Source organism: Momordica charantia (genome assembly GCF_013281855.1).
Source record: "Momordica charantia cultivar OHB3-1 chromosome 8 unlocalized genomic scaffold, Mcharantia_2.0 BLBB01000008.1, whole genome shotgun sequence".
NCBI lineage: Eukaryota > Viridiplantae > Streptophyta > Magnoliopsida > Cucurbitales > Cucurbitaceae > Momordica > Momordica charantia.
The window spans coordinates 28,956,367-28,979,279 of NW_028275166.1; the positions used below are offsets into that span (position 1 = coordinate 28,956,367).

A 22,913-nucleotide genomic window follows, 5' to 3' on the forward strand; every position below is an offset into this window, starting at 1 on the left:
TTTTTTGCAAATCTGCTAATCTGGCTCTTTTCAGGTGCTGGAATTAGTAATACACCAAGACTAATGTTAGCTTCAATTAATAAAAGAAGCCAATGAGCAATTATTTTCAACATTTTTACCTTCTGATAACCATTGTCTCCTTTCCTTCTTTATTTTAAAATTTGGACGCCTTAGACATGTCCAACTCTTCTGTATTTCTTTTAATTTTGCCAATACACTAAGCCCCATTTACTCACAAAAATCGTAAAGAAATAAATTGAAATGGAAAATTTATTTCTTCTTTTTTTAATTTTTTTGAAACAATGGAAAAGTTATTTCTTTGTGTTGTTTACTAGAGTTTTATGAAATGGGAATTAGAAACCTATTGATGTTGTTTCCTCCGTTTAAAATAGGAATGAAATCAATCGAAATGGAAATCTAATGCCTTAATGAAGATCTGGGGATGCACATATTTTTTTTTCCCTCAAATAGGGAGCCATTTGTTAGATAAAACAAATATGAACTCTTTTATGTTGTGGGTGTTTCTTGCATATATCAATGGAGTCTTTATCTTGCTTTCAAGAATCAGAAAGCCTGTTATTTTTCTTTGAACTGTGATCAATGAGGTAGTATGTCTCCTTAACACATTTGCTACTCTGTTGATGCTCCCACTTTGTGTTTTCTTAGAAAGTCAAATGGATATCCATAAGAGATATAAAAAACTCGCATCTCATTGATGTTCTTTTGGGAGTTTAGGTAACCTGAAGATTTGTGGTCAATGTACAAAGTACTCTACTATTTAAGTAGTGTCTGCATGTGGTTTTAATTCAAAGCTTAACCTAGTACATACATCTTTTCATATGTGACTGTATACTTGCCTAAATGGACTTGATTTTTCATTGCAATTTGGCATTCTGGTAGAGTATTGCACCAGTACCCTTTCTCGATGCATCCACTTGAATAATAAGTAATCTTTTGCAACGTTGATTTTTGGGATGCATCCCCTCAAATCATTATTGTTTTTTTGGAATAACGTGCTGGACATGTCAAATTTTTGAGGATTTTTTGTTACCACAGTATGGAATATTAATAATTAGCAGGAAACTCATTGTTTTTAAATGGAAACAGAAATTTTCATTGATGAAATGTAAAATTACAGTGGAGGATCAAATAAGTCCGTTTCTTACAATATAACTAATTAGCATGAAAACCATTAATTCCTGCCTAGCGGCTAATTATTAAGCCTTATATAATAAAAGCTAATTTAACCTAATAAGGCCTGTTTTATAGTACATTGTGTTCGTCAGATTTATAAAGTTGTATGCATTTTATGTCTTTTTTTTAATTTGTTTTTCTCTTAAAATGGATTTTAAGTGTCAGCATGAGTAGAAAATTGTTTACTTATCAGCATCTTTTTTAATTTATCTTTGTTTATTTATCAGCATCTTTTTGAATTTCTCTTTCTTAGGAATTTGAAGTATAAATATTTTTTCCAGGGTATCCTTGGACCACAGGGGTTGATGAACATTGCAATTGATAGACGAGATGCAGCAATTTATTCATTGTCCACGTTAATGACTATTGCTCCAACAGAAGTTTACACAGAATTTGAAAAGGTTTATTATTATTGATGCTATTATTCTTCAAGTGTCTGACTTGATCATATAACAATTGTTTAGTGTTAACTGGAATGTGTTCACCGTGACAGCACTTCGAGAACATGTCAGATCGTCATTCACACAATATGCTTTCAGAAAATGACATTCAGGTATATACTTGGCTCAATTACCTTTTTGGTGTTACTTCCTATTAATTTCTCTAAAGAGAAAGCATAAATGGTAGTTTCAATTCTCTGACATGTTAAATCTTGCCTTGTTGGGGGGTGGGTGGGGTGCAATGTTATATAAGGCCCGCGGTGGCCTCAAGTGTGGGTGTGTTTTTTTTGTCAATTTTATTTTTTTTATATATATATTTTTTAATTTTGATTAAGGCAAGGCGTAAGCCTCACTACATAGAAAAGTATTGGTTTTATAGAGCCATGCATTTTTTAACATAATAAACCATTTTGTGGGAGGTGTGAGAGGTTGTTAAATTTAATGCCTCTTTATGAGCTTTTGTTACTAAACGTGTTTTGTGATTATCATAAAGTTTTATTATCTTGGATTGGCGTCCGTTTGTTAGTGCGTACTACATTAATTTTTTGTCATTAAAAAGATTATTAAACATAATGATTATTATATAAATTTTACTGAAAAATTTCATCATCTCCATCGTTTTCACTTCCTTGAATAAAGATTATAAAGGTATATACATAATTATGTTTTCACTTCCTTGAATAAAGATTATAAAGGTATATATATAATTATGTTTTCACTTCCTTAAATAAAAATTATAAAGGTTTCATATTATCAATGAAAAGTTTGTATCTTGTTAAAAAAAAGGAAAAAAAAAGATTATAAAGGTATATAAATAATTATCTTTACCACAAAAGTATCGCCATTTAACTTATATCTTCAATGTTTTAAAGCAGTAGTAGCAAAAGTAATAATAGGCTATACTTTTTATTTTTATTTATACATCTTTTTTACAAGAAAAAACTTTTAATTTATATATGAAAAAGGGAAAAAGTTCAAGAATACAAACTCCCAATTGAAAGAAAAATAGAAAAGATGAAAACATAGAATAGGCTCAACAAAGAGCCTTAAGAATGATAAAAGCCAACAATAAGATCAAGCTGTCTATAAAAAAACTATCCACCAAGATGTGAGGGCTCAAGGAGAAGAGTCTTTAGCTTTGGAATCGACAACATTATCTCCTGGAAATAGATCCTTGAGTTCCTGGGAGAACTTGGCCCGAACTTTAGCTAGTTCCCGAGTTCGTGCTGCTTCTATCTTGAACCTTCTTCTAGAGGATTTTTCTAACATCAAAGCCAGGTCATTGGGAAGTTTGAAAAGCTTGGAATTGATAAAGGCTAGATAACCATCCAACTGAGATTGAGAGAGACTAGAGATGTATTTGAGAGTGGAGTCTATGAATTCTTTAGATACATTCAAAGGAGTGTCATCAAAAGGAAGATCCATACTACCAAGATAACCTCTCAAGAAGAAGAACCTCAAATAAAGATGACCCTCGAAGGGAGCTAGAGAAGAAGAAAAAATGATAGAGTTGGAAGAAGGAATTAGGTACGGGGCCAGCATTACTTTACAACTAGTGTAAGAGAATAAAAAGTGGTGTCATAATTAAGCGGCAAGGATACATGGCTAAAATGGGAGCAATAATTAGGAGACCTTCCTTCTTGAGATTCATATCCTTCGAAGCAAAACATGGGAGCAAAATAAAAATCTGGAAGGATACATGGCTTGGCAACAACCCTTTGGAATCCAAATTTCCAGATGTGTTCAATATTTCCAATAAAAAAGACTTCACTGTGGTAGAATGCTGGAACACGGAGCAAGGGGACTGGAACTTGGGGTTTAGAAGGGGAATTCTGCACTGAGAAATGCAAAACTGGGTTCATATGGTGGAACTCTTGAACTCTTTTCGGTGAGAAAGTGGAGAAGACAAGGTGGAATGGGCTTTAGAAGGTGAGAAACGTTTTACTACAAAATCCAATTTTCTTAAGCTATCCGAAGTTACCCCAAAGCTCAAAGCTCCCTTTCTATCTAAGATTTGGAAGTTTAATGGTCCAAAAAAGGTGAAAATTTTTTTATGGAGTGTGGCATATAGAAGTATCAACACTCATGAAAAGCTATAGAAAAAGTTACAGAATTGGATGATATCCCCTTCGGGCTGCTCACCCTGTCTTTAGGGATGGGGAGTCAATTGATCATCTCTTCCTGCACTGCACCTTTGCAGCAAGGGGGTGGTCCTTTTTGATGATGGAGTGGCTTATCTGGTTGCACGCCTCGATTGATAGATGATTAGCTACTAGAGATCGTACAAGGTGTATGTTGTGCTAGTCGAGCACTTATATGGAGTATTTGGAAGGAAATGAACCAAAGAGCTTTCAACAACAAATCCCTTTTGATATTTTTTGTAAAAATGTACAAATCACAATGTCCTCATGGTTACTTATTAACCGGAGATTCTTTTGTAATTACAATATAGCCTTACTCTCATGTGATTTGAAAGTTGTAATGTATTAGCTTTGTAGTGGAGGGCTTTCTCGATCCCTGCCCTTAGGATGTTGCTCCTTTGTTGCCTCTTTTGAATGAAGCTTGTTGTTTCTTATAAAAAAGGGAAAAGAAAAAATTAAGCGACAAGGGTGAGCTTAATACCAAAAGTCCTTGATGTCTCTTGGGTCCGGGCCTTGGGGCAGGGGCAGGTGCAGGTGCCTCTGGGTATAGTGGAGTAAAGCTTTGACTCCCAGTTACAAAAGAAAAAAAATTGAGCAACAAGGAACGAAATATGGGAGGAAATTAGTTGAGGGAGCATGAATTAAAACATCTCAGTGAAACCCTAAATGAATAGGAGAGGGAAGAAGGTGGAAAATGATGGGTGTCGAAGCGGAGGTTGGGTGGCCATTTGAAAATATGACCCTAAATTTGTTAGCTTATGAGTTAACCTTAGCCACCCACGGTTTTTCTTCTCACGTCATTGGTGCGATTTTTAGATAATTCCTTAAGATCTCGATTTTCCGCTTTTGTTGCCTTTTGAGATTCTAGAGATTCTGAAATTGGAGCAGTTTGAGCCTCTTTTGCCACCTCGCCTTGCACTGATCTTTCACCTGGGATTTCAATCGACGCTATATCGAGAAGAGAATTTTCTAAAAGGTGTATGTTGTTCTCTCTCTCTCTCAAATCGAGAGATGAAAACGTTTCGGGCACCGTGACTTCCTCAGCCTTCATTTTCTCTTTCTCAATATTTAATACTCCAGCTGGCAAAGGAGAACTAAGAGGATGATCTGCCTCCTCATATTCCAGCGGGATTGCTTTTGAAACTTCATCTCTCTCTTGCGGCCTTATAGCTTCCATATCTAGCTTTGAAAATTCGGACCGTTCATCTTCCAAAAGCGTTCGGAAACGTTTGACATCCAAAGAGTTTGAAAGTGAATCAAGGTCTAAAACAGAGTCACCCGAAGCTCTTGATTTAGGGGTCCGACGTGCAGAAACCTTGATCTCGAAAGAGCCGTACTTTTCATCGGAGATTGACACAGTAGCTGGAATTAAACCACTGTAATTAGGTTTAACTTTAATATAGGCTTGTCAGGCATCTAGCATATTAAGGGTTTTGGTAGAGATTTCCAACAACCCACCAAAATGGCTACCAATGGCCTCAAATATTGATCTGGACCAATAGTAAAGAGGTAAGTCATGAATTGTTTACCAACTTCCATATCCAAGTATGAATTCTTTTTTTGATATGCAGATGGGGATTCCATTTTTCAAGCTTCAAATGGAATTTTCCAATCCTTCTCCATTTGTCAGACAGTTCAGATGACTTAAGTAATCGATCACCTGCAAACTTCAAAAGACCCTTGTCAACCATGAATGAATTAATCAAACAATCGATGGAAAATTTGTCTTTCAAAGCCTTCGAGATTTCAGTCCAGTCATCGTGAGCACATCCTTTGGAGACCACCATTAGATGATTCCAATCCAATTCCAGCACCTCTGTTTCTTTTGTGACCCAATAATCTTGTGATTTGGTGGTAGGTCTCTTTGGAAATTCGCTACTTCTGTGATCCTCTCGTGGAAGCTTCAACGAATCTTCCGCATTTCCCCGCACCACATCAGCATAGGTCTTCTCTTTTCTTGGTGGCCAAGCCTGAGATGAAGGATCCTTTCTTTCCTGCTGTGCTTTCGGAGCTTCAACTGCAACTGGAAGCTTAACATTAGAAGGATGCTTTTTTCTTGCCACCGTTAATGCTTGAGATTCTGTTATTCTTATTGAAAATGTTTTCATCAATTTCCAAAACACGTTCCAGCCGTCCCTTTTGGATCCAGTCGGAATAACCACGTTCCTATGACCACCAGTAGAAGGCCATAACACCCACTCTAGGAACCAGCGGCCATTTGATCAAAACTTCTGTATGCGGCATTGTCCGAGGTCGACTCTTAAGTTGGAAGTACATGGATTCGAAGATGGGTACACGATTCACTTCCACCATGTGATTCTCGAACTAGAGGAATTGAGAGGGATGAAGAGACATGATAACCTTACGATTCACATCTTCCAACTTGAACACGTCGTTATCAAACCAGATGCAGAAAGAGAACCGATCGATACAACAACTACTAACTTCCATTCCAAGTAGTGAAGAACAAAACTCGTGAAAAGGTGATAAATCAAACTAAAGATAGGCTGTACTTAAACCTTTACCGAGGAAGAAGCGGATGGGAGGAAGGGAGGAATAGGGAGAGAGGAGAGGAGAGAGAACAGAGCATACTTACCTTGTCATCCCACTTCAGTGTCCCCAAATGCTGTACCTAAAAAAGAAAAAATGAAAAGCTTTCAAATATATTGATCAATTCACCAGAATTCATTCGTTTTTGGGATTTTGCATACTTAGAAGTCTGCTATGAAGTATGTTAGGAATCCTTTCTTTCTTAATATTAACTGAGTTGTTGAAGTATGTTATGAGCACCAAGCCATAATTTGTTTTTGTACTTTTTTTTCCTTTGTTTTATTTCTCCTCCACTTTTTTGGGAGCTTGTATCTTTGCATTATGTTCTTTTTCATTAATCAATCAAAGTTCACATCTTGTTCAACCCAAAAAAAAAACATTCTAATTCATGCAAATGGAACTAGGAGGATAATCCTCGAATGATTTAGATAATAAACAGATTGAGAAGCCTTGAATTTGACTTTGTCCAAGTTTCTAGCAAAATTTGACTTTTGTCTTCAAAGATCCTTTGATTCCGTTGAATCATAACTCTGACAAAATAGATTTTATGCCGCTAACCCATAAGGGGTGTTTTTGGCTCTTACTTTGTAAGGTGTAATCTCAGATCCTCCGTTATTTTCTATGCTATAAGTTGTTAGAAGAATATTCTTTGCCACGTTATGAACTATTATTTTGATTCTTGACATGGCATGTTCTGGTCTCTATTTTATTTTTTCCTATTATTTCAGATTTTTCATACTCCTGAAGGCATGTTGTCTGGTGAGCAAGGTGTTTATGTGGCAGAGTCTATTTCTTCAAATAACACGAAAGAATACAAGGTAGGTTTATTTCCTACTCCCGCACATTTATGTATAGATTTTTTGGTAGATGTTATCACCTGAAATTAATGTCTACTAACTCATGTCTATTATTTCTATCAGAGTAATTCAAGTTCTAATAATTCGATTAGAAGAGAACCAGCTAGTAGAGAAGCTTCTGGCATGGGCAAGAAGGATGCTGGAAAGTTTGCAAAAAAAGCTGGCATGTCACTTTGGTGCTTTGTCTTTTCCATTCAATTTATTTCTGTTTTACTTCTAATTAGTAGTTGACCTTCATGTATGTTTTTCCCCTCTCCACCTGGATAAAGGTAAGACAGCAAAAGAAGAAGCGCGTGAATTGCTGCTTAGGGAGGAGGCATTTACACGGGAAAAGGTTGGGAAAATACAGAAAAATTTATCATTGATGCTCAGGGCTCTTGGAGAGTTGGCCATTTCTAATACTATATTTGCACATAGTCAGCTTTCATCGATGGTTTGTACCTCTCCCTACTTTTATATTTACCTACTCTAAGAAAACATTTCAATGATCAATTTAACTTTAACATAATATTTTGGTTGTTTATTTTTTTAATTTTTTTTTGATCGTTATTCATCAACAGTTATTTGGTTACTATTAGCATAAGAGGGTTGGACATATAAAATTCTATGAGCACTGTTTATTTTCTAATTTCAAAAGTAATTTCCAGTATACGTTCAAGTATACTCACTTATTTTATGTTCTTTTCCTGATCCCAAGGAATGTGGGTTTGTTTTGTTTTTGTTTTAAACGGAAATGAATTTTTCATTATGAGGTTGAGAAGTTTCAAAGTATCATCCTAACAGGGTTTAAACAAACATCAAGTCTGACCTCTAAGACATTCTCAACTTGAAGGAAAGTGATTTTGGAATTCGAAAGAAAAGCAAGGTACATTTATGGGGTGAGAATAACGTAGTGACATTAAGAAAGTTGGCATAGTGCTAGGTAGTTATGTAAGAGGAGTGAAGTGCTGTTGACAGTGGATTTTGGAGATCCACAAATGAATGAATAAATTCAGGCACAAAGTTATGGTTAGTAAATATGGAGAGTCCAATAAATGAATAAATTCAGGCACAAAGTTATGGTTAGTAAATATGGAGCGGAAGACTCTGGGTGGTAGATTTTAAACTAGAGGTACCACATTGATGTGAATTGTAAATTGAGACTAGGAAAGAGGTATGATTTGCTTTTTTGATTAAATATGGGTAGTCATAATGGCATGGCCCAGTGGTCACGTTGGAGCCAAAGAAAATATTAAAGGTCTTTGAGGGAATAAGTTTGAACCATGGCGGTCATCTATCAAAGATTTAACATCCCATGAGTTTTCTTGGCTATCAAAAGTAGTGCGTAAGACAATTGTCTAGTGAGATTAGTCATCATGGTTTGGCCTAGTGGTCATTAGAGCCAATGGAAATATTAAAAAGGCTTTGTGGGAATAAGTTCAAACTGTGGTGGCCACCTATCACATATTTAATATCCCACGAGTTTTATTGACTATCAAAAGTAGTGGGTAAGACAATTGTCTTGTGAGATTAGTCATGATGCGCACAAGCTGGCCCATGCACTTACAAATATTATAATAAAATAGTCAAAAACCTTAGACCATGATGAGTTCTTATTTGCTTTCATTGGGATAGTCAGGAGGTCATTAAGTTGTCTTGTTCAGAGTATTTGCTATTCAATGAACTTCTTGTTAAAAAAAAAGATTTGATTTACAACTAAAAATAAAACTTTTATTTATGCGCTGCTTAAGAAATCAAAGTACTATTTTGTATGCAATCCAGATTCTATTCGTTGTTTTTAGATTCACTAATTCATTGATTCAGTGAATGCCTGTGATACGAGATATACATGCTCTGACCCAAACAACAACTAGTGACGATTCATTCTCCTTTGGTCAATTTGTTTTTTAATTCTGTTTTTAAATTCTGTGATCCAAATAGTAGAGATTTTGGAAACAACATTTTAAAGTTTTCAGTGTTTTTAGATTTTGAATTTGAAACTTTAAAATGCATAATTATATTAAAAAGATAAAACCTTTGATAAATATATTATTGCATGTTATAAACTCATTTCATTTTTGTTAAAATGAAAACATATAAAATATAATATATTATAAATGATATAATATTGTAAAAAAATAATTCTACAATAGTTTTAACAAAATGTTAATAAATTAATTAATATTATTTTAGATTGTGATTTGAATATTTAGTTGGTAATTACCATTAGTTTAAAAATATACTGCTAAACACACGATGAACAATTTTTTAAATTGAGATTTAAATTTCAAATATACTACCAAACACTTCCGAAAACAATGAAAACAAGGAATACAACTATTTTTTTCATTAAATCTCTTGTTTCCGGAGCACCAGCCAAACACAACTTAAATGCGTGTGGGAGTAAAAAATGTTAGGTTTATCTTTTCAGTTACCTTTTCCTCTAATCAAGGTGCATTTGTTGTGTTATAGTGTAGGAAGCCATAGTGATCTTGCCATTTTGCAATGGAGGGAGATTGTTATTACAAGCTGGTTTTCATGATATTTTTATGTTCTAATTGGTTGGTGAAAAATGGGAGGGTTTCCTTGAATGTAAAGAAGTCTTGGGGGGGATATTTCATGTAATTTTCTTGTTTCTATGGCAGACTCTTTTGTTGGTCGGCCATCATTGTTTTTGTAGCCTTTTTTTTTTTTTATTTTGTGCTTTCACTTGCCTTATTGAATGTTAGGTTTTCATTTGATTTTTCTTTCTTCTTTTTTTGAGTTGATCTTCTGCATCTTTAGGGTGATTTCATTGCTTATAAAGATCATATAAGCAATATTGCAATTGATGCTGGCTATAGTTTTGGTTGTTCTGCTCTCAACTGGATTTCTTTTCTTGTATCAGGTGAAATTTGTTGATCCCTTGTTAAGGTCACCAATAGTAAATGACGTGGCTTATGAAACCTTGGTTAAACTTTCCCGATGTCTTGCTCCACCACTCTGTAATTCTGCCCTTGACATTGCCACTGCTTTACGCATGATCGTGACTGATGGTGATCATCTTCTTCTGGATTTGATCCCATTAGTTGGTGAAGCAGAAACGAATGGAAGACCATCCTTGGGTATTCTCGAACGAATAGTAACTGCTTTATCGGTTGCTTGTAAATATGGATCTCTTCCTATAGACACATTTACCTTCATTTTCCCGGTATGGATATTACTTGTCATTGAGCTCTCTCATTCTACAATGACTAGACTATACAAATGTTCTTTCCTGTTGCTATATTTCAGATCATGGAGAAAATTCTATTATCCTCCAAGAAGACAGGACTCCATGACGATATTCTTCGTGTTCTTTACTTGCACATGGATCCCCTACTACCTCTTCCTAGGCTGCGGATGCTATCAGTAATATTCCATAGCAGATATAATCATATAGGTTATGGGTAAAACTTCCTTTCTTTTGTCTTTAACAACAACTCTCTGTTTCGCAGGTTCTTTTTCATGTTCTTGGTGTTGTTCCAGCTTTCCAAGCATCCATTGGACCTGCACTAAATGAGTTGTGTCTTGGTCTTCAACCTGATGAAATTGCATCTGTATGTACTTCCTTACCTTCTTAAATTTTAAAGAAATGCGTTGGTGATATTACGTGTCATTAATAGTTATTCTTCAGGCTCTACATGGAGTCTATGCAAAAGATGTTCACGTAAGAGTTGCTTGTCTGAAAGCTGTTAAATGCATCCCGGCTGTTGCTAGTCGGTCTCTTCCTGAAAATGTAGAAGTTGCGACAAGTATCTGGATGGCTTTACATGATCCAGAAAAGGTTATTTAATCTTTCCTCCTGAATATGCATCGTTTTTTATGTCCATAATTTGAGGTTTATTTAAGCTTGTCCCACTTTAGTGAAAGCTTTGAAACTTCTTGGTAAACTTTTAACTTGTTTCGAATGTGTTTGTCTAATTTCATACTTGCAAGTTCTGTGCATTTTAATGATTATGTTTATACATCAGTAGGAGTTATGGGTGTTTGGGATTTTATGATTCTTTTGGCACTCTTTCGGTACACTTTGCTTGGAAGGAATAAGAGTCTTTGAGGGTGTAGAAAGTGCTTTGGGAGGATGTCCAGAATCTTGTCCATTTTAACTTTTTTATTTGGTGTCTTGCTTCTTACTCTTTTGTGATTTTCGTTGCATCTTTTTGTTGTAATTATTTTTTTTGCGGCTTCTTTGTTTGGTAGTGGCTGGCTTGTGTTTTTGGGCCATTTTGTATTGTCATTCTGGAAGAGGTTTACTACCGACAAATCAAAGTATGCACATCTCTAGATAGTTTCTTGATAGGTCCCTTATTAAGCCTGTGTATTTCACGAAACAGAGAGTGCGTGGTAATTGAGTGATTGTCGAAGATGGTGGGATAGTGGTTCGCCCGAGTAGTTATGGTGAGGCTTTTTGGGTATTATGATGTCTATGTTGGCTGTAAAGAGAGAGAGGTATATTTTTGGCTAGTTTCTTGGTAAAGTTTTCGGAGAGGTAGGGAGCTCTCATATTTCTCCCTTGGGCTGTAGCTTGGAGCAGTTTTTGGGGTTCAGCAGTTGTGGTTTTCGTTGCTTTGGCTCATTGGCTTTTCAAGTTGTTCTTATCAGAGTTGCTAGATTTTTTTTTTTTGGTGTCCTTAAAATGTTTTATTTATCTTTTGGCCCTTGTAATTAAACGAGATCTTTTCTTTATTTTTTAGTTGTTTTTTTTCACTCTTATGGGGAGTTTGTTTTCTTGTATATTTGTCTATCAAAGAAAGTTAGTTTCTTTGTAAAGAAAGAAAATTTATGATAGCTTGAAGAAATATTATGGTTTTTAGAAACAATATATGTTACTGAATATCTCCCATAACATGGACAATCATATATATAACTAATGATTTATGGCTCTGTTTCCAGTCTATATAAATTAGGTGATATCTTGTATATAAGAAGCTTAAATTGGAGGCTGTACATTTTAAGTAAGGAGTAAGAACATAAATCCTAGGCTGAACGTACGTTAGAAAAAGAAATGATGTTTCTTAACTTCTTTTGGACTTGCATTAACAGGTCCAAAACGCTGTTAAAATATCCATAAAAGATGTACTACTGTATAATGCAATATATATTTTTGAAGGACTACCTCGTCCATTTTTACCCTAGTTCTCTGTTTTGTAGTTTCTGAAAACTTCTCACCCTTTGATTCCTTGCCACACTCTCTCATCTTCTTGATGTTTATCCGCAGTCTGTGGCTGAAATTGCAGAGGATATTTGGGATCGCTATGGATATGACTTTGGAACGGATTATTCTGGGCTTTTCAAAGCACTTTCCAACGTTAATTATAATGTCCGATTGGCTGCATCAGAAGCACTTGCTGCTATTTTGGATGAATACCCTGATACAATACAGGTTATGCATCAACTTAGAACTCAGTTGATAGTCAATTTCAGAAATTTATTTTTTCTTATTTGTAGTGGTTATTTCAGGAATCTCTTTCTACATTATTCTCTTTGTACATCCATGATACCAGCTCTGGAGGGAGTGCTATGGATGCTTCTTGGCTTGGACGTCAAGGGATAGCATTAGCACTGTATTCTGCTGCAGATGTATTGCGAACAAAAGATCTTCCTGTTGTCATGACATTCCTTATTTCACGAGCCTTGGTATGATTTTTATGTATTTAGCACAAAAAATTACTCTCTGCTTTTTTAGAATGACAAGATTTTATTTAAGTTTTTGGTACAGTACAAGCAAGCAGATGGTGGACTATGAGTTAATTTGAACTGATGAAATACTATATAAGATAGGAAATTATATGTATAGTTCGTTTCATATGTTGAATTGTAAGAAACAAAACGAATCAGATTGGTCTGATTCAAGAACAAAAAGAGGAGTATTACTTTTACAAACATGAACAGTATAGAAACCTAAGGGAAAACAAAGAAGAATAAGAGAAGGAGGATGGCCTACGGGGAAGGCAGAAGAAGATGAAGAAGAAGAGGCAGCAGTGTTTGAGAGGAAAGAAGAAGATAAAAATTAGTTTTTCGTGGGGTTATTTTAAATTAGGTTTTAGGACAAAATTTAGGGCTGGTCGGCTTGGAAGAAGAAGAGGCGGTGCTTTGGAATAGGCTAAAAATTGATTTTTATTTATTGGGAGAAGTTGGATTATTAATGGGCTGGGAAGGTGAGAGGGTTTTGGAAATTTTAAAAAGATAGTATTTCGACATTTTCAATTTTGAAGGAATAGTATATGAGATTTTCAAATCTAAAATTATTAAAATATTATTTAATATTTTCATTTATAAGGAAGGCTAAATTAGTTTTCAATTTCTGTTAGCAAAAGTAGTACTACTTATATATATATAAAATTTTTATTTAAATATTAATTAAAACTAAAAACTTACAATACACGATACACTAAATTTTAAATCAGCTTCTTCTGGTCCCAAAATCTAAAGCTTCCCAGTGGTGTTCGCTCTCAGCGTTGTTCACGCACTACTTTCTTACTACAATTTCTTCTTCTTGGAATGCCTTTTTAGAGCTTTAGCTGTTTATCTTCTTTTATGTCTTCTATATTTTCTTGCATCCTATCTTTCTCATTCCTTTGGAAATTTGTATCTTTTGATATCTATATTTCTTTTCATATATATTATTGAAAAGTTTATTTCTGGTTAAAAAAATGATAGACTACATTTTAATTTCGATACACGTTCCAATTCACGAGTTAACAACCTTGATATTAAAATTAAATGTATAAGTGTAGGTTTATCTTTTTGTGAAAAATAGATAGAAAAATAATATTATTCAAACACCCGTTACAGCTTGGATATAGTCTGATAACTTGAAGCTCTGTAATGAAAAATGGAGATTGGAAAATTTCTTCCTAGGCTTACATTTAATAGTTCTCTAGGACACGGAAATGTTTTTTAAGGACTAAATTTTGTATTTATTCATTGAAATGTGAAAGCTAATGCATCTGTGTTTTAGATTCTGTTTGTATATGTAATTTACTTCCCATTGTACTATTATTTTTGCACTCCTGAAATTTGAAATGCTGTAACGTATCCTATATTATAGAAGATATAAATTGGTTGTTTTGAATCTAAATGAATTGTTGAACAAGAATCTAAATGAATTGTTTCAATGATAAACTTGGACATGAATAAATAAAGTATACTTTGACATTTCTGATTCACAAATTATTTCTGCAGGCTGACCCTAATACTGATGTTCGGGGAAGAATGATTAATGCTGGTATCATGATTATCGATAAGCATGGGAGAGATAGCGTTTCCTTGCTGTTTCCTATCTTTGAGAACTACTTAAACAAAAAGGTTATTTCTTGAAAGTTAGAGATTATTTTCCTTACGATTTCTCCTCTAATTTTGATGACTACCTACCAAAAACTTGTTAATGTTAAGGAACCCAGTGTGCAGGAAATTTCTATATGATATGCGAAATTGTTTCCAAATTCTGTAGGCATCAGATGAAGAGAAGTATGATTTGGTTCGTGAGGGTGTTGTTATTTTCACAGGAGCATTGGCAAAACATTTGGCAAAGGTATTATTTTTCTAATATTTCAATTTGCTGATATTGATCCCTCCTTTATTCCTTTCCCAGCTTTATATTTGAATGATTGAACAGAATGATCCCAAAATTCATGCTGTTGTGGATAAATTGTTGGATGTATTGAATACTCCATCAGAAGCAGTTCAACGTGCTGTATCTACTTGTTTGTCTCCATTAATGCAATCAAAGCAGGTTAGTCACTATTTGTCCGTATAGGCTTCATTTCAAGTATCATATATTTGATTTTCTACTACTTTTGCTCTAAAGATGTTAAACCAGATGTTTCTAAAGTCGTGGGCTGATTTTGGAGGTCTGCCTTCTTGTTTTTAATTATTTGGGTAAGAAACATGTATTTCATTGATGATATGAAATATAAAAATGCTTTCCAATTTGCTATGAGGTCGCTTAGATTATAACTAAGGGGGAGTAGAAACATTTGCACCTTTTAAGAGCTAAGTACAATAACTCTATAAAAAAAATCTCAAAAGGGAGAAAGGAGTCGTTAAAAACCCTATTGTTCCTTTCCATCTGTAATCCCCACAGGTAAGCCCTAATTATTTGGACCCAAAGGATTGCTTTCTCGTTTTTGAAAGGGTGACCAGCCATGAGAATGTTGAGGAAAAAGAGAAGATTTGGATGAAGTTTTCCAACCGAAAGCCGTTGGATCCTTTCCCAAAATTTGGATGCGAAGTCACTTGTGATGAAGAGGTGACCTTGATTTTCGGGAGCTGAGTAGCAAAGAAGACAGCAGTTGGGGGATAGGGCAATGTGTGGTAGATGTCTTTGGACCCTGTCATGTGTGTTGCAGAGTGAGTTAGCTCCCAGCAGAATGGCTTGATTTTCTTAGGATACTTCCCATGCCCAAAGCTGTGTACAGTGTTGATGGCTGGCTATTCTCGATAGAAATCATACAAAATGGATTTTGTGTTGTAGATCTTTGAGAGATTCTGTCGTCAGTAGGGGGAGGGACAAACCAGTTTAGTACTTGTGTTAACTGCAGCCAATCCTCCAACTCATCATCCTTAAGAGTTATGCGGAAGGTGTAGTCACAGGAAGATGTGGCTTTGGACGAAAGTCTGGGGAGGCTGGTGGCTAATGTTGAGGCTTAGTTGGCTATTTCCTCCAATCTGGCTGTAGACATTTGCCTTAATAATGTGTGTTTGGGATAGGATAGCACACCATGGGCCTCCGTATGAGCGGAAGTGGTTGGATGGCTAGATTGCTGTGGGGGTTTCATCATACTTTGCCAAAATGAACTTCCTCCAAAGCTGTTTAGCCTCTTTTAGAAAACGCTAGTGGACAGCAAGGCAATGTTAGTTTGCACAATCTTTCTTGTTTTTAATTATTGATTTGGGAGAGGTATCCAGGGAAATTCATCTATCAAGGACTTATGTGTTTACTCAATTAAAATGAGATGGAGTTTCTTATTTAGAATTTCTCATTGATATTCTTACAAATGAGAAATTCTTATTATGAATACTTATTTCTCATCTTCACAAAATAAAAACCCTCGTTCTTTATTTTGTACGTCCAATGGAGATGTTTGTTAACTTTTGGATTGCTATGCCTTTTCAATAGGACTTAGTCGTGAGAATGTATTAATATAATGTCATGTTCATCAAATAAACTCCTGGTGGCACTTCTGCTTGTAGCATTAGCTATAAATTCGTGTTTCCTCGAAATTTATCTAGCAGTTTGTTCTCTGAAGATCTTCTCAACTGTATCATAGTTGAGACAATATTTTGTAAGGTCTCAGGTTGAGATGTTTACCTTAAATTTTTTTTTATTACTGGGAGTCGGAGTTTTGTTCCCCTATGTCCGGGGCACTCACGCCCACCCTAAGGCCCGTACCTTGGAGATGTCAAAGATTTTTGATATTAAGCTCATCTGAAGCTTCGAACTTGAGACCTCTTAGCCGGCAAGTCCATGAGATCCTAAGCCCTTGTTAATGGGGCTGTCCCTTGTGAAACCTTCATTGGTATGTTTCACACATCTAATGATTTTGAATTAAATTACCTACAACTACATGCTTAATTACTTATTCTGGAATGCCATTAAGCATTTTTGGATCTCATTGGGGATCTGTCAGGAAAGATAAAAAATGTTTTATTCATTTGAAACTGGGTGTATACATTCATCCTATAAATGTGTTTATCCACGCTTTTGTAGTTTTTCTGTTATAAATTTCTTGTAAAATAATGCTCTAAGCTTGCCTTTTCCTTTTCCTGTGAACAAAATAGTGAATACTACATAAAACTTGGCTATCTAGTATGATAGTATCTACCTTCGGTAAGAAAAGTTCGAATCTTGTTCTTTGGAGAGACTTATTTGCCAGAGAAATGGATTCTATTATATCTTTAGTAAAAGACATGAAGTTGGAGTAAAATGAATTTATTAAAGACAAGGGAATACCTACTGGGAGTAGGCTGCCTCACGGAACATTTAACTAGGGTTCCTCACAAACCTTTGAAATCCAAAAACTAAGAAATATTAATCTTTACCTACCAACTGCATGTAGAACATGGAACCTTTGGATTCTACCTCTCAAGTTCCTGGTTTAAGTTTATATTTTGATAAATACTTAGATTTATTGACCTTGTTTTGTCGCTGGTGATTGTTTTAATTTTCTTTTTCTGCTATTATGCTACTTTTACGAAAGAGCTTTCAGGTTTGGGTTGGTAAAGTTTGACAACGTAAATTTTCACTTGATTCCTTCAATCTTCTTCTTCATTTGTGTAGATCCTTACAAATTTTGTGCTTTTACGTCATTGTTTTCATTTTCTAATCTGGAACCTTCTGTTTCATTAGGATGATGCCCCGGCTCTTGTTTCCAGGCTTTTGGATCAGCTGATGAAGAGTGAGAAGTATGGGGAACGTCGAGGAGCTGCATTTGGTCTTGCTGGAGTTGTTAAGGGATTTGGAATCACAAGCCTGAAGAAGTATGGAATAGTTTCTGTACTACGGGATGCTCTTTTAGACAGGTTTGTTCAATTTAATCCAGGATGTGCATAAATTAAATAGCCTAAGCTTTTGGATTAATGATAATCTGACATGTTCAATGCTTGCTTAGTCATATTGCTGCCTCTATATAATTATATTAAATACAGCATTACCTAGGTTTCATGCGGGTGCATTTTTGCCTATCTATGCAAATAACAACATTTAATATTTTATAAAATAATTTTTATTCGAAATGGAATTCACAAACAAGTAGTTGTAAGAGTAGATGGCCATAAAAGCCAGTTTACTTACTGGGAACTAGAATGGTGAAAAAGGAATCTACTGGTGGGACTAATTACTAATTTAGCAGTCACTCCCCTTGAAAATGATTAATTCTATTCCTCTCTAAAAAAAACTCAGTACTTCCCATTTCCATTCCTTATTCTATGGGCCTACAACCTTTTCATTCATTATTTTTCAACTTTTACTCTATCTCACCCATCTATTGGTGGGACCCACGACTTTTACTCCAAGATAGGAAATTGTCTTTGAAAATCCTCTGATTAAATTGAACGGTTCTACCTATAATTCTGAAATAATAGCTTTAAGTCTACTTTTTTTTTTTCTTTAGTGCATGTGATTTATTTTCTTATAAAATTACAAATTTATATTTTACTTCTTAACTAGTTTATTTTAATTTGTCATGGTTTTTAGTTTAATTTATTTAAATAGAACATTGTTATTAAAAAAGAGGACTTTGGTTTTTTTCTTTAAATTTTTTAAATGTTACTAAGCAAAACAATGTCTTTTTGATAAGTGACTTAAAAACCCTTACATCCTTTCATCTTCTCCAAAGTGCAACCATTTCCCTTGTTTATCCTTCATGTTCCTTTTTTTTCCATGAGTGTCTCGGTCAGTTTGTTTGTGCGCACCTAGACTAATCTCACAGGACAACTGTCCGACCCTTATTGACCACCATGGGTTGAACCCATTCCCCGACCCTTATTGACCATCGATCCAATGATGGTTCCAAATCCTTCATGTATCGGTAAGAAGTCAAGAATTCAAGACTTCATGCTTCAATAATTGTAGATTCCAACCAGTAGGATAACAATTGTCACATCATCCTCCCATTTTCCCTACCTCACTCCCTTGTAAATTACCCCAAGGGGTGGCCCCGTTGGCAAGGGCTTAAGGTCTTTTGGTCATAACGACTTACAGGTCTCAATTCCTAATCTCTTGATGTCTCTTGGGTGGGTTTGAACCTTGGGGCGGTGCGGGTGCCTCCGGGTATAGGGGAGCAGAGCTCCGACTCTCGGTTATAAAAAAAAAAGATATGATTTCCCTATTTTCTTAGCTAGATTAGCAAACTTCTAAATATTTTTAAAACCTACCATATTTTTCTAGTTACTTCCAAACATACCATAATTTTAAAAACGTCGATAGGTTTCTAGATTCAGTTAAAGACAATTTATAGTAGATAGTATCAAAGGAATAAAATATTGGTTTCCTATTTATTATCATTTTGATTCCTTATCATTTCAATTTCTTATCAGTAAACATGAGGCTTAATAATGTAAGTTTATCAGTATAATGATGTGTATTACCCAGAGGCTGTAAACAATCTTTATTTGAAATAAGGACAATTGCCAAAATAGAGATGATGGCATCCTCTTAGATTTAATCCCAATTAAAAATTCCCATCTAGCCTATATAGAAGAAAATGAAGTGCCAAATTATTAAGATTTAAGATTCTGGAATGGCCTATAAGTCATATTTTATTCCATTCGAAGAACTATGGCCTTTGACACAGACATTCCTACAATAATATTACGTTGTATGTATGTCAGTCTTCAATAGATTTGGACATAGATATGCCTTAGACATATATGTTTAAGCACTATTGCTAACAACTTGAGCAACATCAACTTTCTCAATGCACTTCACAAATTTGAAATATAATTCAAATATCTTTTCTCCAATTGTCTCATAAGATGAAGCATCGATTTGCTTAATAGGCATGGTGCTTCTTGGACTATTAATCAATTAGTTGATTGATGTCCTATTCTTTTATCCAGCCATGATAGTATGTCTAACCTTGATTCACTCTTCATGACTTTTCATCAGTTCTTGTATTTACCACTTTATTTCTAAAATTTGCAATCTCGACTCATTGTACAATGATTGTTTTATTCTATCACCATATTGTTTCGAACAATAAAGATAATTATGCAAAAGAGGGGCTACATAGTTTCCTTTAATGATTTGTGTGGGTTCTGTTGGATTTAAGTGAGTCTGTGAACCACAGGAATTCAGCTAAATGCCGTGAAGGAGCACTACTAGCATTTGAATGTCTTTGTGAAACACTTGGAAGAATATTTGAACCGTGAGTAGATATCCCAGACTTTTATTTTCTTCATCTGTTTTTTTTTTCCCTTCGTGTAACAGATCTGTAATTTCCCAGGTATGTGATCCAGATGTTGCCATTGCTTTTAGTATCTTTCTCTGATCAAGTTGTTGCAGTCCGTGAAGCTGCTGAATGTGCTGCCCGAGCAATGATGTCTCAACTTACTGCTCAGGGTGTGAAGCTTGTATTGCCGTCTCTTTTAAAGGTGATAATTATTTTTTTCGTAGCCCTTCTAGTTATATGACCTATGATATTCTGACAAGTCTTTATTTAAGTCAAACGAATAGCCATTCTGTTTACTTTATACAGCATTTTTTTTATTCAATCCTGATATTTTATTTATTTTATTATTCTTTATTTATTTATTTATTTATTTTAATTGTGGATGCCTTAGTAGATATGTTTGTAGCTCTTTTGAGTATTAAGGGCCTATTTGTGTATTTTCTCATATTGTTTTATTAGCCCCTTAGGTAGGTGGCCACCATAATTTAAACCCATTTCATTTAAGCCCTTTACTATTTCCATTGGCACCATGACTAATGGATTTAGTTTGTGGCTAGTGCATGACTGCACGACTGGTTAAAAATAATTTGAAGGAAAATTTTGGTTGAAGGGGAAGGTGAGCAATCTTTTCGAACCCTAATCAGAAATGACAGATACCAGCGTTGTTAATATCCAGGTTAGATAAAACATTCATCGTGGAGAAAACGTTTTGACAGCGGGTTTCTGATTCTGTTTTGATGCAAAACCAGAAGAAAATCAGTTCATTTGATCAAGTTTTCAGGCTTCGGCCATGTTTTCTTGATGCAGTTTATGCATGAGAACTCATGGTCACTGTGTTGGTCATGTTCAGAAATGGCACACCATATACCTACTGGGACGCATACTCATTATTTGAAAATAGTCTGTTTTCTGGACTGATAAATGCAACAGTAGGTTTGTGCTCGAGTACAGTTTTATAATACGGTATCAAATCGGAGCTGAGAAGAATGTGACAGATGCACTGTCATGATTTCCATGTCATGAAGAATTATTAGAACTATTTCTACCAACATTACTGGATTGGGAACAGAACAGATCTGTGGATGAGATGGACAGTGCTAAACGGAGAATAGCATGGGGAACAAACAAATCATCCCATGCAATCACACCCATGCAGTTATGATTACAAACAAATAATTCCAACTAATATAATATGTCAGAAGAAGAAAAACTTCGAAATGCATCGGTGAAACCATACTAAGATTCTGAAAATAATCTGATGAAATCGATTCTTTCTTCCCATATATGCTTTTATCATTGAAAATTGTGGAATTTCTTCTTAAACACCCCCAAATCAGTGCTTTAGTTGAATTAACCCACAAAAGCTTAACATGACTTTCCAAACTGGTGGCCTTCCAACAATGAGATCAAATTACTTGATGCACTAAATTCAAATGTCCATGATAACCCGTAGTCTTGTACATGAGCTGACCAAATCTTTCTATTGTTATAAAAGAACACATGATTCATATCATATTCGGCTTTCTTACAAAGAACACAAACATTAGCATTTAAAGCATGAAAGCACACTTCCTCTAAAGTTTTTAGCTGAATCAAAGAGTTAGCATGGAGGTTTGGTGTCAACTATGGTACATTCACGTCATTCTCATTGGTAGTGGTAGCCTCGAGTTTTATTTTCTTTCACTCTTTTCTGGTTTATGGCTTTATGTATGAGAAGTGGAGTTAAAGAGATGAAGATAGGTTTTTTTTTTTAAAGATTTTTTGCATTTTATGGCTCAGTTCCTTGTTTTTGGAGCTTACGTTGTTGCTTTATTAGAATTCTTGGTTGATATTATTGTAAGCTTAAGGGTTGCTTTATTAGAATTCTTGGTTGATATTATTGTAAGCTTAAGGGTTTCTTTTTGGTTTATTGATCATTTATGGTCCTTTTGGACTGTTTGATGTTTGGATGGTTGTATTTATCTTTGTAATTTTTCATTTTATCAATGAAAATTCTGTTTTTATTTTAAAAATAACAATGCATCATTTTTCCTTTTAGGATTCCCAAACCCAAGCCTCCTTTTTCCAACGGTTTCAACACCTTGTCCCAACAACCCAGATCAAAAAATTGTTCAAAACTTGCTTGTGTACCTTCTCCCCGTTGGTTAAACAGAGCTTCCTCAAGTTGCTTACTTTGCTTCCAACTTTTTACATATTGGGTTCCCAAATATCTGATTTCTTCCGATTTCCACTGACTGGCAAGCCCAGATACAACATTCACCCTGCACTCCAATCATTGAATAATCTCAATGCAGACATATTAACCCTACATATTGCAAAATTTCCTCAATTTACCTTTTTAAACTCGATTACTATATTGGGAACTGATCTATGGATGAGCATAGGGTTTCTGTTATTTTTACTGTCTTTTTAGTTGTTTAATTTGTGTCTTTCTTGCCTCTTATATATTGGTGTACTTTTCTAATCACTTTTTGTCTGTACCTATGTTCTGTTTTGTTCTCTATCTGGGCAGGGTCTTGAAGATAAAGCATGGAGAACAAAACAAAGCAGTGTACAGTTGCTTGGTGCTATGGCATATTGTGCTCCTCAACAGTTATCTCAATGTCTTCCTAAGATAGTACCGAAGTTAACAGAGGTATGTGCTCTGCATTGTGAGTTTTAATTCTAGTTTTATGTAACCATTTGATCTTCATTTTCCCCCCCTAAAAATATTGCAGGTTCTGACGGATACGCATCCTAAAGTCCAGTCAGCAGCACAAACAGCCCTTCAACAAGTAATATTTTGAGCTGTTTAAAACCATATATCTTTTTAATTTTCTAATTAGTTCCTTCGTTATTTGC

The 22,913-nt window shown here is 34.9% G+C and overlaps 1 protein-coding gene across 3 annotated transcripts in view; it reads left to right on the plus strand.

The window, feature by feature from the left end:
- The window catches only part of ILA (putative protein kinase regulator ILITHYIA), a 50,288-nt gene that overhangs the window by 13,169 nt on the left and 14,206 nt on the right, over positions 1-22,913 (plus strand). For 2 of the 3 annotated variants that reach the window (XM_088127171.1, XM_088127170.1), the window contains exons 14-32: positions 1,476-1,595; positions 1,688-1,747; positions 7,054-7,143; positions 7,246-7,345; positions 7,452-7,615; positions 10,049-10,351; positions 10,435-10,551; positions 10,638-10,739; positions 10,817-10,966; positions 12,398-12,562; positions 12,628-12,816; positions 14,365-14,487; positions 14,633-14,713; positions 14,798-14,914; positions 17,531-17,703; positions 19,971-20,048; positions 20,127-20,274; positions 22,585-22,707; positions 22,790-22,846. In XM_088127171.1, the coding sequence (XP_087983297.1) occupies positions 1,476-1,595; positions 1,688-1,747; positions 7,054-7,143; positions 7,246-7,345; positions 7,452-7,615; positions 10,049-10,351; positions 10,435-10,551; positions 10,638-10,739; positions 10,817-10,966; positions 12,398-12,562; positions 12,628-12,816; positions 14,365-14,487; positions 14,633-14,713; positions 14,798-14,914; positions 17,531-17,703; positions 19,971-20,048; positions 20,127-20,274; positions 22,585-22,707; positions 22,790-22,846 (2,460 nt within the window). The remainder of the gene's footprint in view (positions 1-1,475; positions 1,596-1,687; positions 1,748-7,053; positions 7,144-7,245; positions 7,346-7,451; positions 7,616-10,048; positions 10,352-10,434; positions 10,552-10,637; positions 10,740-10,816; positions 10,967-12,397; positions 12,563-12,627; positions 12,817-14,364; positions 14,488-14,632; positions 14,714-14,797; positions 14,915-17,530; positions 17,704-19,970; positions 20,049-20,126; positions 20,275-22,584; positions 22,708-22,789; positions 22,847-22,913) is intronic. The other variant, XM_022288710.2, reaches the window with a different exon arrangement.